The sequence below is a fragment of the Sinocyclocheilus anshuiensis genome, unplaced genomic scaffold (genome assembly GCF_001515605.1).
Source record: "Sinocyclocheilus anshuiensis isolate Anshui unplaced genomic scaffold, SAMN03320099.WGS_v1.1 scaffold1239, whole genome shotgun sequence".
Taxonomy (NCBI): domain Eukaryota; kingdom Metazoa; phylum Chordata; class Actinopteri; order Cypriniformes; family Cyprinidae; genus Sinocyclocheilus; species Sinocyclocheilus anshuiensis.
Window position 1 is genome coordinate 581,187 of NW_015540949.1, and position 12,967 is coordinate 594,153.

The window sequence follows — 12,967 nt, forward strand, 5'->3', positions numbered from 1 at the left end:
TGTGTGTGTGTGTGTGTGTGTGATTGTATGGGGGCTGCCTGCTTCTTCTGCCACAGCCTGTTAATCTGCTTGACTGCAGATCCCAATCAGGAGAGAGACAGAGAGAGGGAGAAAGAGACAGAGAGCGGGAGGTGGAGAATGAAAGAGACAGAGAGATGAAGAGTGGGTGTTTAAGGATGAAGATCCTGTAGATATCAGTTGGGATTGAAGGGAGGTGGTAAGAAGAAAAACGCAAGGCTTTGCCCTTTTTCATAAGCAGCTCAGATGAAGAGGCCGTGGGGACATAAAAACAACATGAAATATATATATTTTTAAATTTCCTTTATAAATGGTTGGTGTGATTCATCTATTCTCAGCTTTCTAATGAAAAATATGATAATCTTTCATCAAAATGTAATAACTTTCTCTGCTTCTGAAACAATGTTTATTTTGCTGATATAACCAAGGTCATGTGGGTGGAGAAAATAATAGTATTAATATTTTCATAATCCATTTTTCACAATCCAATCAAATCCCGCTAGATGAGATCAAGTGCTGATTTACTGAATATTCTGTTTGGTCTTTGTATACACTTAAAGGGACAGTTTACGCAGAAATTAAAAATCTGTCATCATTTACTCTCCCTTTTGTTGTTTTGAACCTATATGACATTTTTTGCAACACAAAAATAGATTTTGAAGATTCTTCATGTCATTGCTTTTCAAAACACTGACAGTCAATAGTGATCATGTGCATCAACCTCAAATAAAGCACTATTAAAGTAGTCCATACAACTACTTGTAAGTTTTATGAATACAGAATAGAGGATAACATTTAGAAGAAGGCAACGGTTTTTAGTGAATACAGAATTTATTTCATTGTCACATCATTGCACATTTTTTCTTTGTTTCATCATTGTCACATCACATATTTTGCCCTTATTGTAGCTTGACAGACAAGGTCCAGACTGTCTTTTGAAAAGAGCTGTGTGTCCCTGAAAATATACAAGCATACAGATCTGAAATGACATGAGAGTAAATAATGACAGTTTTCATTTTTAGTTAACTTTTTCCTTCATACTGGTGCAAAATTAGTTTAATGTTGTTGTTAAACAATTCATTTATTATATTTCTACTGCTGTTTAGGAGAGCACTTATATAGAAAACAGGGCTGACAATCGATAAAAACTGTATTAAATTACATATTATACAATACTAATCAATTTAGTAATAGCATATATCTATATTTCCTAAGAAAAGCTTCAAATTAAAGGGGTCATATGATGTTGCTAAAAAGAACATTATTTTGTGTATTTGGTGTAATGAAATGTGTTTATGCGGTTTAAGGTTAAAAAAACACATTATTTTCCACATACTGTACATTATTGTTTCTCCTCTATGCCCCGCCTTTCTGAAACGCGTCGATTTTTACAAAGCTCATGACTGAACAGATGCATATTATGTACTCACATAGCCTCTCTTCTTCTCTCTTGCTACATCTCTCTCTTTGCTCTCATCTCCTCGCTCGCCTCGTGTTGCACGTGCCTAGTGTGTGTATGTGTGTGTGCGTGTGTGTGTGATTGTATGGGGGCTGCCTGCCTTTTCTGCCAGAGCTTGTTAATCTGCTTGACTGCAGATCCCAATCAGGAGAGAGACAGAGAGAGGGAGAAAGAGACAGAGAGATGAAGAGTGGGTGTTTAAGGATGAAGAGCCTGTAGATATCAGTTGGGATTGAAAGGAGGTGGTGAGAAGAGAAACACAGCCTTTTTCATAAGCAGCTCAGATGAAGAGGCCGTGGGGACTTAAAAACATCAAATATATATTTTTTAATTTTCTTAATAAATGGTTGGCGTGATTCATCTATCCTCAGCTTTCTAATGACAAATATGATAATCTTTCATCAAAATGTAACAACTTTCTCTGCTTCTGAAACAATGTTTATTTTGCTGACATAACCAAGGTCATGTGGGCGAAAAAAATAATAGTATTAATATTTTCATAATCCATTTTTCACAATCCAATCAAATCCCACTAGATAAAATCAAGTGCCGCCTTCCTGAATATTCTGTTTTTCTTGGAAATACATCAAACTGGGGACACTTAAAGGGACGGTTTACTCAAAAATGGAAAATCCGTCGTCATTTGTTTTAAACCTATATGACATTTTTTGCAACACAAATTTTTTTTTTATTTTTGTGTTCATGTCATCTCATTGCTTTTCAAAATACTGACAGTCAATAGTGATTGACCTCAAATAAAGCACTATTAAACTAGTCCATTCAGCTATTTGTCTTATTTTCTATGAAAAGATTCAAATTAAGATTCAAACAGGTCAGGCAGCATAACTTATTGGGTTATATAAGGCCTGATATACATGGCATCTCTGATGAATGTTGATTTCCATATTGAGCTGGAAAGTTAAGTGTTGAAAACATTGGCTAGTTTTGTCACAACAATGCCAATACCAGTGAAATTTCACAATTCTCAAGGTTAAGTTTGAGATCATAGCAAAAATGTATATGCTATTGAACAGTGCTTTATTTTTAAAAAGTTGCTATTATTATTATTATAAATATTAACAAATTAATATTTGACATTTGTCAATTAAGTTAAATTAAAAAGTTTTAATTAATTAAAATTTTAAAATGAAGTTTTATTCAAACAAACAGTAATAAAGAACAAATAAATAAAGTAAGCACAGTAAGTGGGCTTTTTTTCTTTTTATTATCAGCATTACTGTTTAATTATTATAAATGACATAATAGACAGTGGCAAAAACCTGCTGTGTTTACATTGATGCCATGTCAAGCTGGCATTTTGACCAGGAAGTGCATATTTATGAGTGTAACCACCTGTCATCAGACAGCTTTTAGGTACAAAATTGAATAGTCTATAGTAACAATGCTACAGAAGGAATTTAATTTAATTTGAGTATCTGCTTAACACCAAAGTTGGCACCACCAGCACTTTTGACATGCCTGAGAGCAGCAGTTCCTTTCAAGTGTGACCACTAGCATTAGATTGTCGTGATGAAATGACTGTGAACTCTTAACCTCTGTCTGTAAGAGATGAGAAATCTGTGTGTGCTGGACATTGGCTAAGCCCTCTTCGATATCGAGATGATGTACTTCAGCTTATTCTCTCAGATCCGCCTCCACAGTGGGCTGAGCCGTGGGCTATCAGCCCAGATCAGCTGCTAAAATGACTCCATTAGCCTCATGTATGAGTTATAGTCAGACTCGCCTGATAATGGCAGACACGCTGCCTTTAAAGGAGGAATTGAGATGGAAGGATGAAGAGGAGGAGGTGTGGAGGGTTCGGAGGGGCCGCTAATCTGTCAGATGGGTGTTTCTGGACGCTGTTGTCTGTGTAAGCCGGCAGGCTGTGGCGAAGCCGAGGCTTTAAGCATGTTCTCAAGGGATGGCCGGGGGGTTGCAGCCTTCTCTGCTTTACACACTGCAAATGGAAGGTGACATTACATTCTCCCTGCGTTAGACATCAGCACCCACTTGAGAAATGGAGTTATGTGTGTGTTTTAAGACCATAAACCACCATAGACCCCTCATTTTCAGATCAATGTCTTTTTCAATTGCAGATTCTTAAACTTTAACTTTGGCCCCTCTCAAATCTTTGCTAACATCCCACATAGAAAGTGGGAGTTTGAAAAGAGGATATGGGATGGAGAGAGGAGGGGAATAGAGGACAGAAATGAGTCAGCTCAGTAAGTCGTGGAAGAATGAGAGCATTACTGGATTAGAAAAGAGACTCAAAGATATAGTGTAAAAAACCATTCAGAAACATTAGAAGAAAGAAAGTGAAGGTCGAGGGGTAACAGATGAAATAATGTGAAGACAGGGAGGGGAAGCTAGAGAGAGAGACCGTACGGAGGGAGGGAAGGAAGGCGGTTGCAGGGGGAGGGGCGCTACTGAACGAGGTTAACCAGTCAGAGGCAGCGGAGCTCTGCAGGGGAATCTTCCCTTGGCAACCAAACACGCACCCGCCCCATAAAGGAGAGACAGCAGGCAGAGAAATACAGGGACAGGTGAACAGATGGAGCCGACTCGGAGACAAGCTGATCAGCTGACCTCACTGTGTGTGTGTGTGTGTGTGTGTGTGAGAGAGAGAGTGTTAATGTTAACGATTGAGCTAAATCAAATGCTTGCTTTGTATTTTTTTTCCATCATTCATCAAATCATCCTCTAAATCGCTAAATTGCTAATGCTCATACTTGGGGTTAGGGATTTCAACAGCCCCTATTTCTAAATATTTTATTTAATTTAATCGATTAAAAGTGGCAGTTTATGATGTTACAAAAGATTTCTGTTTCAAGTAAATGGTGTTATTTTTAAAGTATGGGGGGAAAAACTTGAGAACCAAATCAGCATTTTACAATGATTTCTGAAGAATCATGTGACGGTGAAGACTGGAGTAATATTAAAATAGAAAGCAATTAATTTAAATTGTAATAATTTTTGACAGTATTACTCTTTTATTGTATTTTATCATAAGAGACTTCTTTCAATAACATTAAATCTTACTGACCCCAAACTTTAGAATGAAAATATGAAAATAATGCATTTAAAGTGTTAATTGTGCAATTAGCATCGCTGATCTGGATTACATTGTTTTATGCTGTATTTTCTTTGCACACTTTTTATGTTACTATGACCTCTGTGAGAAGGAAGCAGGCAGAGTTGAAAACTGTTTTCCATTCAGCCTCAATACCCCCATCAAAGCTACTTAGAGAAAATCTTGTTTGGAAAATCTTCTCAAAAAAGACTCAAGCTGTTTTCAGGCTGAAACCGATAAACTGAGTTTCTCTCTTTTTCAGCCTCGTCTAACTTATTTCCAGCCCACGGTTGTCTATGGGCTGTGCAGAGTTTCATTGTTTTCCAAGTCATGGTGTAAAATCGAATTTAGCCGCTTCACTCCCTCATGAAACATTTTGCTGATGTACAGTGGTCTTGGTTTATGTGTCACACGTTACTCTGTAGGTTTAATAAATCAGTGCTGCTTCTCTCTGATTGACATTTGTGTTTCTAAATGTGAAATATGCTCCTCTCCTTTTCTTCTCCCATTCCAAATGCTTTAAGACATTGAGAAAGAAAGGCTTTAATGGTTGCAACAGTCCAGAGCCAGACGGGGACGATTCGATCGACCAAAGTCCCTTACAGGAGGACAAATACCGCAAGAGCGAGGAGCTGGACATCCTCTTCAAACGCTACGGAGTGAGTATTCCTCTTTACCCTGTCATTCTAACCTCCATCCTTCTCTTTCTTCCCCTCTGTCTCTCTCCTGTCCTCGGTCGGAAATAAACCAAGGCTCTGAACAAGAAAGAGCACCGGGATTCGGAGAGCCCAGACCCCGAGGAGCCGTTCTCCCTCACGCCTCGCACAGAGGAGAAGTACAAAAAGATAGACGAGGAGTTTGATAAAATGATGCAGAGCTATAGGCTTTCAGTGAGTACCCGTGTGAAGAGGCCTGCTTTTGGCCCGCCAACCAACTCACACAGCCTGCTGCCGGCCCGGCAATCGACTCACAGAGCACCTAGCAGCCATCTCTCACCTCATTCCCTTCCCACCACCCCTCAATCCCCTCTGAATGTGTGTGCTTGGGCAAGGAGAGGGCAGTCGGGGGCGAGAGGGCGAGTGTGGGCCGCATCCTTTTGATCCTCACAATCCACTTTTTCAAACGTGCCTGTGATTTATAGCAGTCTTGGAAAGGAAAACTTGAAATCGCATCATATGACCCCTTTAAGATTCAAACAGGTCAGGTGGCATAATTTATTGAGTTTAATAGGGACTGATCTGTGTGCAGATCTCTGATGAATGTTGATTGAATGTTTATATTGAGCTGAAAATTAAAGTGTTATTAATATTGGCTAGTTTTGTCACAATAATACCAATACCAGTGGAATTCCACAATTTTTAGTGTTCTTTATTTTAAAAAGTTAATAATATTATTACAATAAATATTACCAAATTAAATAAAAAAATGACGTAGCATTTCTATATTTGTCAGTTAAGTAAATTAAATTAAAAAGTTTTAATTAATAAAATTTAAAAATTTATAAAAAAATTAAGTAATTATTCAAACAGACAGTAATGAAGAACAAATAAACAAAGTAACCACATTAAGTAGTTTTCTCTTTTTATTATCAGCATTACAGTTTAATTATTATAAATAATAGACATAACAGACAGTGGCAGAAACCTGCCGTGTTTACATTGATGCCATGCCAAGCTGGCATTTTGACCAGGAAGTGCACATTTATGAGCATTCAGGGGTAACCACCTGTCACCAGACAGCTTTTAAGTACTAAATTGAGTGGTCTATAGTACCAATTCTACAGAAGGAACTGAATTTAATTTGAGTATCGACTTGACATCAAAGTCGACACCACCAGCACTTTTGACATGCCTGATAGCAACAGTTCTTTTCAGTTGTGACCACTGGCGTTAGATTGTCGAGATGAAATGACTGTGAACTTGTAACCTCTGTCTGTAAGAGATGAGAAATCTGTGTGTGCTGGACATCGGCTAAGCCCTCTTCGATATCGAGATGATGTACTTCAGCTTATTCTCTCAGATCCGCCTCCACAGTGGGCTCAGCCGTGGGCTATCAGCCTAGATCAGCTGCTAAAATGACTCCATTAGCCTCATGTATGAGTTATAGTCAGACTTGCCTGATAATGGCAGACACGCTGCCTTTAAAGGAGGAATTGAGATGGAGGGATGAAGAGGAGGAGGAGTGGAGGGTTCAGAGGGGCCGCTAATCTGTCAGATGGGTGTATCTGGACACTATCGTCTGTGTAAGCCGGCAGGCTGCGGCGAAGCCGAGGCTTTAAGTGCATTCTCAAGGGATGGCCGGGGGGGGTTGCAGCCTTCTCCGCTTTACACGCTGCAAATGGAAGGTGACATTACAGTCTGCCCTCGTTGGACATCAGCACACACTCGAGAGAGAGTTATTTGTTCGTTTTAAGACCATAAACCACCATAGACCCCTCGTTTTTAGATCAGTATGTCTTTTTCAATTGCAGATTCTTAAACTTTTATTTGGTTCCTCTCAAATGTTTGCTTCCATCCCACATAGGAAGTGGGAGTTTGAAAAGACGATATGGGATAGAGGGGAATAGAGGACAGAAATTAGTCAGCTCGCTAAGTCGTGGAAGAATGAGAGCATTACTGGATTAGAAAAGAGACACAAAGATACAGTGTAAAAAAAAAAAAAATATTTTTAAAGTATGGGGGGAAAAACTTGAGAACCAAATCAGCATTTTACAATGATTTCTGAAGAATCATGTGACGGTGAAGACTGGAGTAATATTAAAATAGAAAGCAATTAATTTAAATTGTAATAATTTTTGACAGTATTACTCTTTTATTGTATTTTATCATAAGAGACTTCTTTCAATAACATTAAATCTTACTGACCCCAAACTTTAGAATGAAAATATGAAAATAATGCATTTAAAGTGTTAATTGTGCAATTAGCATCGCTGATCTGGATTACATTGTTTTATGCTGTATTTTCTTTGCACACTTTTTATGTTACTATGACCTCTGTGAGAAGGAAGCAGGCAGAGTTGAAAACTGTTTTCCATTCAGCCTCGATACCCCCATCAAAGCTACTTAGAGAAAATCTTGTTTGGAAAATCTTCTCAAAAAAGACTCAAGCTGTTTTCAGGCTGAAACCGATAAACTGAGTTTCTCTCTTTTTCAGCCTCGTCTAACTTATTTCCAGCCCACGGTTGTCTATGGGCTGTGCAGAGTTTCATTGTTTTCCAAGTCATGGTGTAAAATCGAATTTAGCCGCTTCACTCCCTCATGAAACATTTTGCTGATGTACAGTGGTCTTGGTTTATGTGTCACACGTTACTCTGTAGGTTTAATAAATCAGTGCTGCTTCTCTCTGATTGACATTTGTGTTTCTAAATGTGAAATATGCTCCTCTCCTTTTCTTCTCCCATTCCAAATGCTTTAAGACATTGAGAAAGAAAGGCTTTAATGGTTGCAACAGTCCAGAGCCAGACGGGGACGATTCGATCGACCAAAGTCCCTTACAGGAGGACAAATACCGCAAGAGCGAGGAGCTGGACATCCTCTTCAAACGCTACGGAGTGAGTATTCCTCTTTACCCTGTCATTCTAACCTCCATCCTTCTCTTTCTTCCCCTCTGTCTCTCTCCTGTCCTCGGTCGGAAATAAACCAAGGCTCTGAACAAGAAAGAGCACCGGGATTCGGAGAGCCCAGACCCCGAGGAGCCGTTCTCCCTCACACCTCGCACAGAGGAGAAGTACAAAAAGATAGACGAGGAGTTTGATAAAATGATGCAGAGCTATAGGCTTTCAGTGAGTACCCGTGTGAAGAGGCCTGCTTTTGGCCCGCCAACCAACTCACACAGCCTGCTGCCGGCCCGGCAATCGACTCACAGAGCACCTAGCAGCCATCTCTCACCTCATTCCCTTCCCACCACCCCTCAATCCCCTCTGAATGTGTGTGCTTGGGCAAGGAGAGGGCAGTCGGGGGCGAGAGGGCGAGTGTGGGCCGCATCCTTTTGATCCTCACAATCCACTTTTTCAAACGTGCCTGTGATTTATAGCAGTCTTGATTCTGCGTGCTGTTGTTTCTTGTGTTCTGCGATGACTGATGCTTGTATCGCATTTGCCAGGAATAGACTTCTGACTCATCTGGGTCCCGATTCAGGCGTCGGTGAAGATAATTTTCATTAAGGCACTGTCAAGAATGCTTTATGCATGGGCCCTGCATGAGGAATCTCCTCTCAGGAGGTACAGAAACAAGAAAGTGCTGCTCGCTATCTCAACGTATCGTGGGCCCGAGTTTGATATGATTTACATGGTGAACGTGATTCAACAGGATGTGGGCAGCAAAGACTGATTAGTGTAGTAAATTGCGTTCTCTTTCCTCTGTAATGCTAATGGGACTGGAAATTAGACATTGCTCGGTAGCTGCATCCAAAAAGCATTTCATCACCTGATGAAGGGCCAGTCCAGCCCCCCCGCCCCACCCCCCCGTTCTCCGCTCAGTGCAGCGTTCACGGGCCGGAGCACAAAGAGAGTCATCCAGCACCTCTCTCTTTCTCTGCCACATAATCCCAGCATGAGTGCCCGAGGAAGCAAAGCTAAAACCTTAATCCCTCTCACTGGGGACACCCAGCAGCATGTGTACTACGAGCTCTACTTAACAGGCCGGAAAATGATCAGTTTGTAATGAGTTTTTAGATATTCACCACTAACTGTCTGACTTGGCTGTTGGTGGCAATTTCAGTGGATAAAGCTGGATTGTGAGGAAATTCGGAAATTGTTTTTAATTTTAACCTGAAGTAAAAAAGAAAAAAAATACAAGTAATATTTCTGTATTGTGCACCAAACAGGAATGCAGTATACATTAGTGCTAAATCAGTGATTATTATTTTTATAACTTTTTTTTAGATCAGTTGATATTGGATATACACTACCATTCGAAAGTTTGAGGTCAGCAGGATCATTTAAAAAGAAATTAATACTTTTATTTAGCAAGGATGCATTAAAAAATGAGTCAGGATCCATGAAAATATAATGCCACACTGTTTGCTGAAAATTCAGCTTTGTCATCACAGGAATAAATTAGATTTTAAAATATATTAAAATAGAAAGCAGTTATTTCAAATAATACTATTTCACAATAATACTGTTTTTCTGTATTTTTGATCAAATAAATCTAGCCCCGGTGAGCATTCTTTCAAAAACATTAAAAAAAAACAACTTTAAAATGGCAGTGTATATCAGTTGATATTAGATATTTAATTGACCCATTTCTGTCTTAATTTATATTCAGATTACATTTGCAATATCTAACACTCGCTTAAATGTAATCTTTAAAATTGAATAACACTTTCTAGCAGATCTCAAATACATTTGCCTTTCATATTTTCGTTCACAATGTTGCAAGTAGCAAGTGAAAACAGGCTGTTCAGAATCTGCTCAGCACTCCGCTTGGTTAATAAAATTTTATAATATTATATTATATAAAATTTGTGATCGCATTGTGTTGAATTACATTTAAATCTATTGAGTAAATTGACCTGAAAGATCATTCCTCATATGCACCGTGAGCTCCAATCCAAAGGAACTTCATGTGATTATGATTTGCCAACTTGTTTCCCAAACCAGTCAGTCTTTCTCACTTCACTGGTCACGCTCTTCCTCAACATCACAGTCTCCCTTTCAGTACCAAGTGTCGTTCTTATCACAGTTGTCTATCGCTTGTCTGTGTCTAGACTGATATAATCTTGAGTCTGTTGTATTTATCTTCAGTTGTTGAAGGCACTTCAGAAGTGTAAGATTGCACTTTCTGGCTGAGAAATTGGAGACTAGCAAACTAGATTTTTTCCGTCTTGGTGTATGTATTAAGCTGAGGTGTGTGTGGTGCTCCATATTTTAAACCAGCTGCTCGTCTCTCACTAATGACCCTTCCCTCTCCTCCGCCCTCCCCTCCCTTCACCCTGCCTGGCCTGCGTGCAGTGCTGGAACTTAGTTGCTGTTTCGTCTACAGGCACATATGCTACAAGGGTTACTCCCTCCAGAACCGTGACTTGGATATGATTAACCTGTAATATCCTTTTAAAACCGTTTTGGCTTCGGTATATTCTCATTAGAAGTAATTTATTCGAAAAAAAACAGTGGTTATAGAGGACATAAGCCCAAATTCTGATCAAAGGTCAATCAAAGGTCAAAACCCCACTGTCACTCTTACATTCTTAAAATTAAAGGTTCTTTATTGACATTATTTGACTTTATTGACTTTATTTTTCTGCTGAAGCTCAGACAGAGAGGCTAGAGGAGAACGGGAGAAGGACAGAGGAAGAGCCAGACTAACTCTATCAAACTGGGCCCCACTCAGAACACAGGAGGCCTAGTGCGGCCCACTTTCTAAATTTAGAGGCCCTGGTTTTGCTGAAGGATCATGGGAAAATGGGTCTCCATCAGAGCATCTGGACAGTTTGAGTCCACACTGATTGCCGAAGCTGGCTAATTGCGCTTCGCAAAGCGCGAGAACGAGGATCAGCTGACTCAGTTGTCACGCCCACATGCCCCTTGTTTGAAACACCTGAGCCTACTGTGTGCTGTGGGTTATTCCCTAGAGCCGTATTACCAGTTTAAGGACAACTGTTGCAGACTAAAATTGAGTATAATCCTGGGCTCCAAAACAAGTGTTAAAATAAAACTGTAAACACCGGATGATTCAGTGAAATCTAGATGCAAATGAAGTGAAGACTTCCTGTTCCTTTCATTTCCAGCCTGGATAATTTGCACTAAAACATCAACAGTTTTACAGAAGTCTTACAAAATTAACTCTGCACCTCGTAGCTTCACGTGCTCTGCTTTGGAGATGTTTGCACAAGTCACTGCATGCTGTTAAAAACTGGTGTGTGACCATGTCTGGATGTGTATGCAGGCAAGCGAGTTTAAGCCGCTAACCGTTTCCCTCTCTATCTGTGCTTCTCAGTCCACAGTGCCACTGCCCACTTTCTCCATGCCAGTCACAGTGCCGGTGTCCAGTCAGAGCCCTCTGCCATTCAGCAATCCCAGCAGCCTCGTCACCACTTCCTTCGTCACCTCCACTCTCACAGACCCGCGCCTGCTGTCACCACAGCAACCGCAGCTGCAGAGGAACACGGTGTCTCCAGGCCTGCCACAGAGACCTGCCAGCGCAGGTAAAATCCTGAGCAGATCAACGGTGCTGGATGCCAGTAAGCAAAGCAGGAAGGAGGAAATAGTAACTCATGTTGTGTACATGAGCTTATAATGTTGCCCTGTGGGTGTCAGATTACCCGGAGCAGCTGTTTCAGTGACATACCACTGATTTATGCATAAAAATGACTGTCATCTTCTCGTCATCGTTGCATAGTGTACTGATCTTTTTTATTATGATTATTTCTAGCTGATTTTACAAATTTGATATCAGCTAATATTGGATTTATAATTGTGCTGCTAATTTTCTCTATTTTTACATCATCTAAAGATCATTTAAGTTAATCTTTAAAAACTAATCATTGAATAACATGGTTAAATGTAATCTAAAAACACATATTTAATCATACTGTACATTATAAATTTGTGATGCCTAAATCCACTTGTAATGTTTAAAAACTGACTTTAGTGTTTTTTATTAGATAAAATAGTATAGAATTCTATTTGTTAACATTAGTAATCAGTTAATATGAACTAACACTGAAAAATACTTAATACTTAATTTAATAGTTTATTATTAAAATCAAAAATTGTATCTTTTAATATTATTTAATGGACCAATGGCAATGAACATCTTTAACATTAAAAAGATTTTTGAAATACTGTAATGTAACATGTTGATCATTGAGGGTTAATACATTAACCAATGTTAACTAATGGAGGCGTATTGTAAAATGTTAACACAGAATTTTAGTAAAGGCCATTTATCAGTTATCTGAACATGAAAATAATTATCACCTTTGTTTTAACTAAAATTTTAATGCATCCCTACGGCATGTAGTCTTTCTTCAGCTCATTCTGTTAAGTTTTCATTTCAGTAATTCAGGGTCAGCTGAGTTGAGAATTGTAAACAAGGTTCAATGGATCTCTTTGTGATTTGATCTCTCAAAGCTCCTTTGGAGGTGGTCAGGGACACATATTGCATTTGTTGTGTAAACGCTAATGTGTCCTGATGCATCCTTGAAAACTCGAAGGACTACCGACTCGCGTTGCATGAAATCTCTGCTAGGAAAAGCTTTGAACATAAACAAGTGCTTGATCGAATCATTTTAGAATGGAACAGAAGCTTTATTGGCACAAGGCAGGGATGGTGGATAATGTTGAAGGCACAGCTGTGCAACATACACAAGACAATGTTTAAAAGTGTACATGAGCAATTGTGTAATAGTCTGTGCAGTGTGTGTATATATATATATATATATATATATATTATATGTATATATAGAGGGGGTGGGAA

General features: G+C 39.2%; 1 protein-coding gene across 1 annotated transcript in view; it reads left to right on the forward strand.

Moving 5' to 3' along the window:
- The window catches only part of LOC107689865 (myocyte-specific enhancer factor 2D homolog), a 66,319-nt gene that overhangs the window by 35,314 nt on the left and 18,038 nt on the right, over nt 1-12,967 (forward strand). The window contains exons 4-6 of the mRNA XM_016488037.1: nt 5,072-5,206; nt 9,932-9,934; nt 11,486-11,693. Of these exons, the coding sequence (XP_016343523.1) occupies nt 5,072-5,206; nt 9,932-9,934; nt 11,486-11,693 (346 nt within the window). The remainder of the gene's footprint in view (nt 1-5,071; nt 5,207-9,931; nt 9,935-11,485; nt 11,694-12,967) is intronic.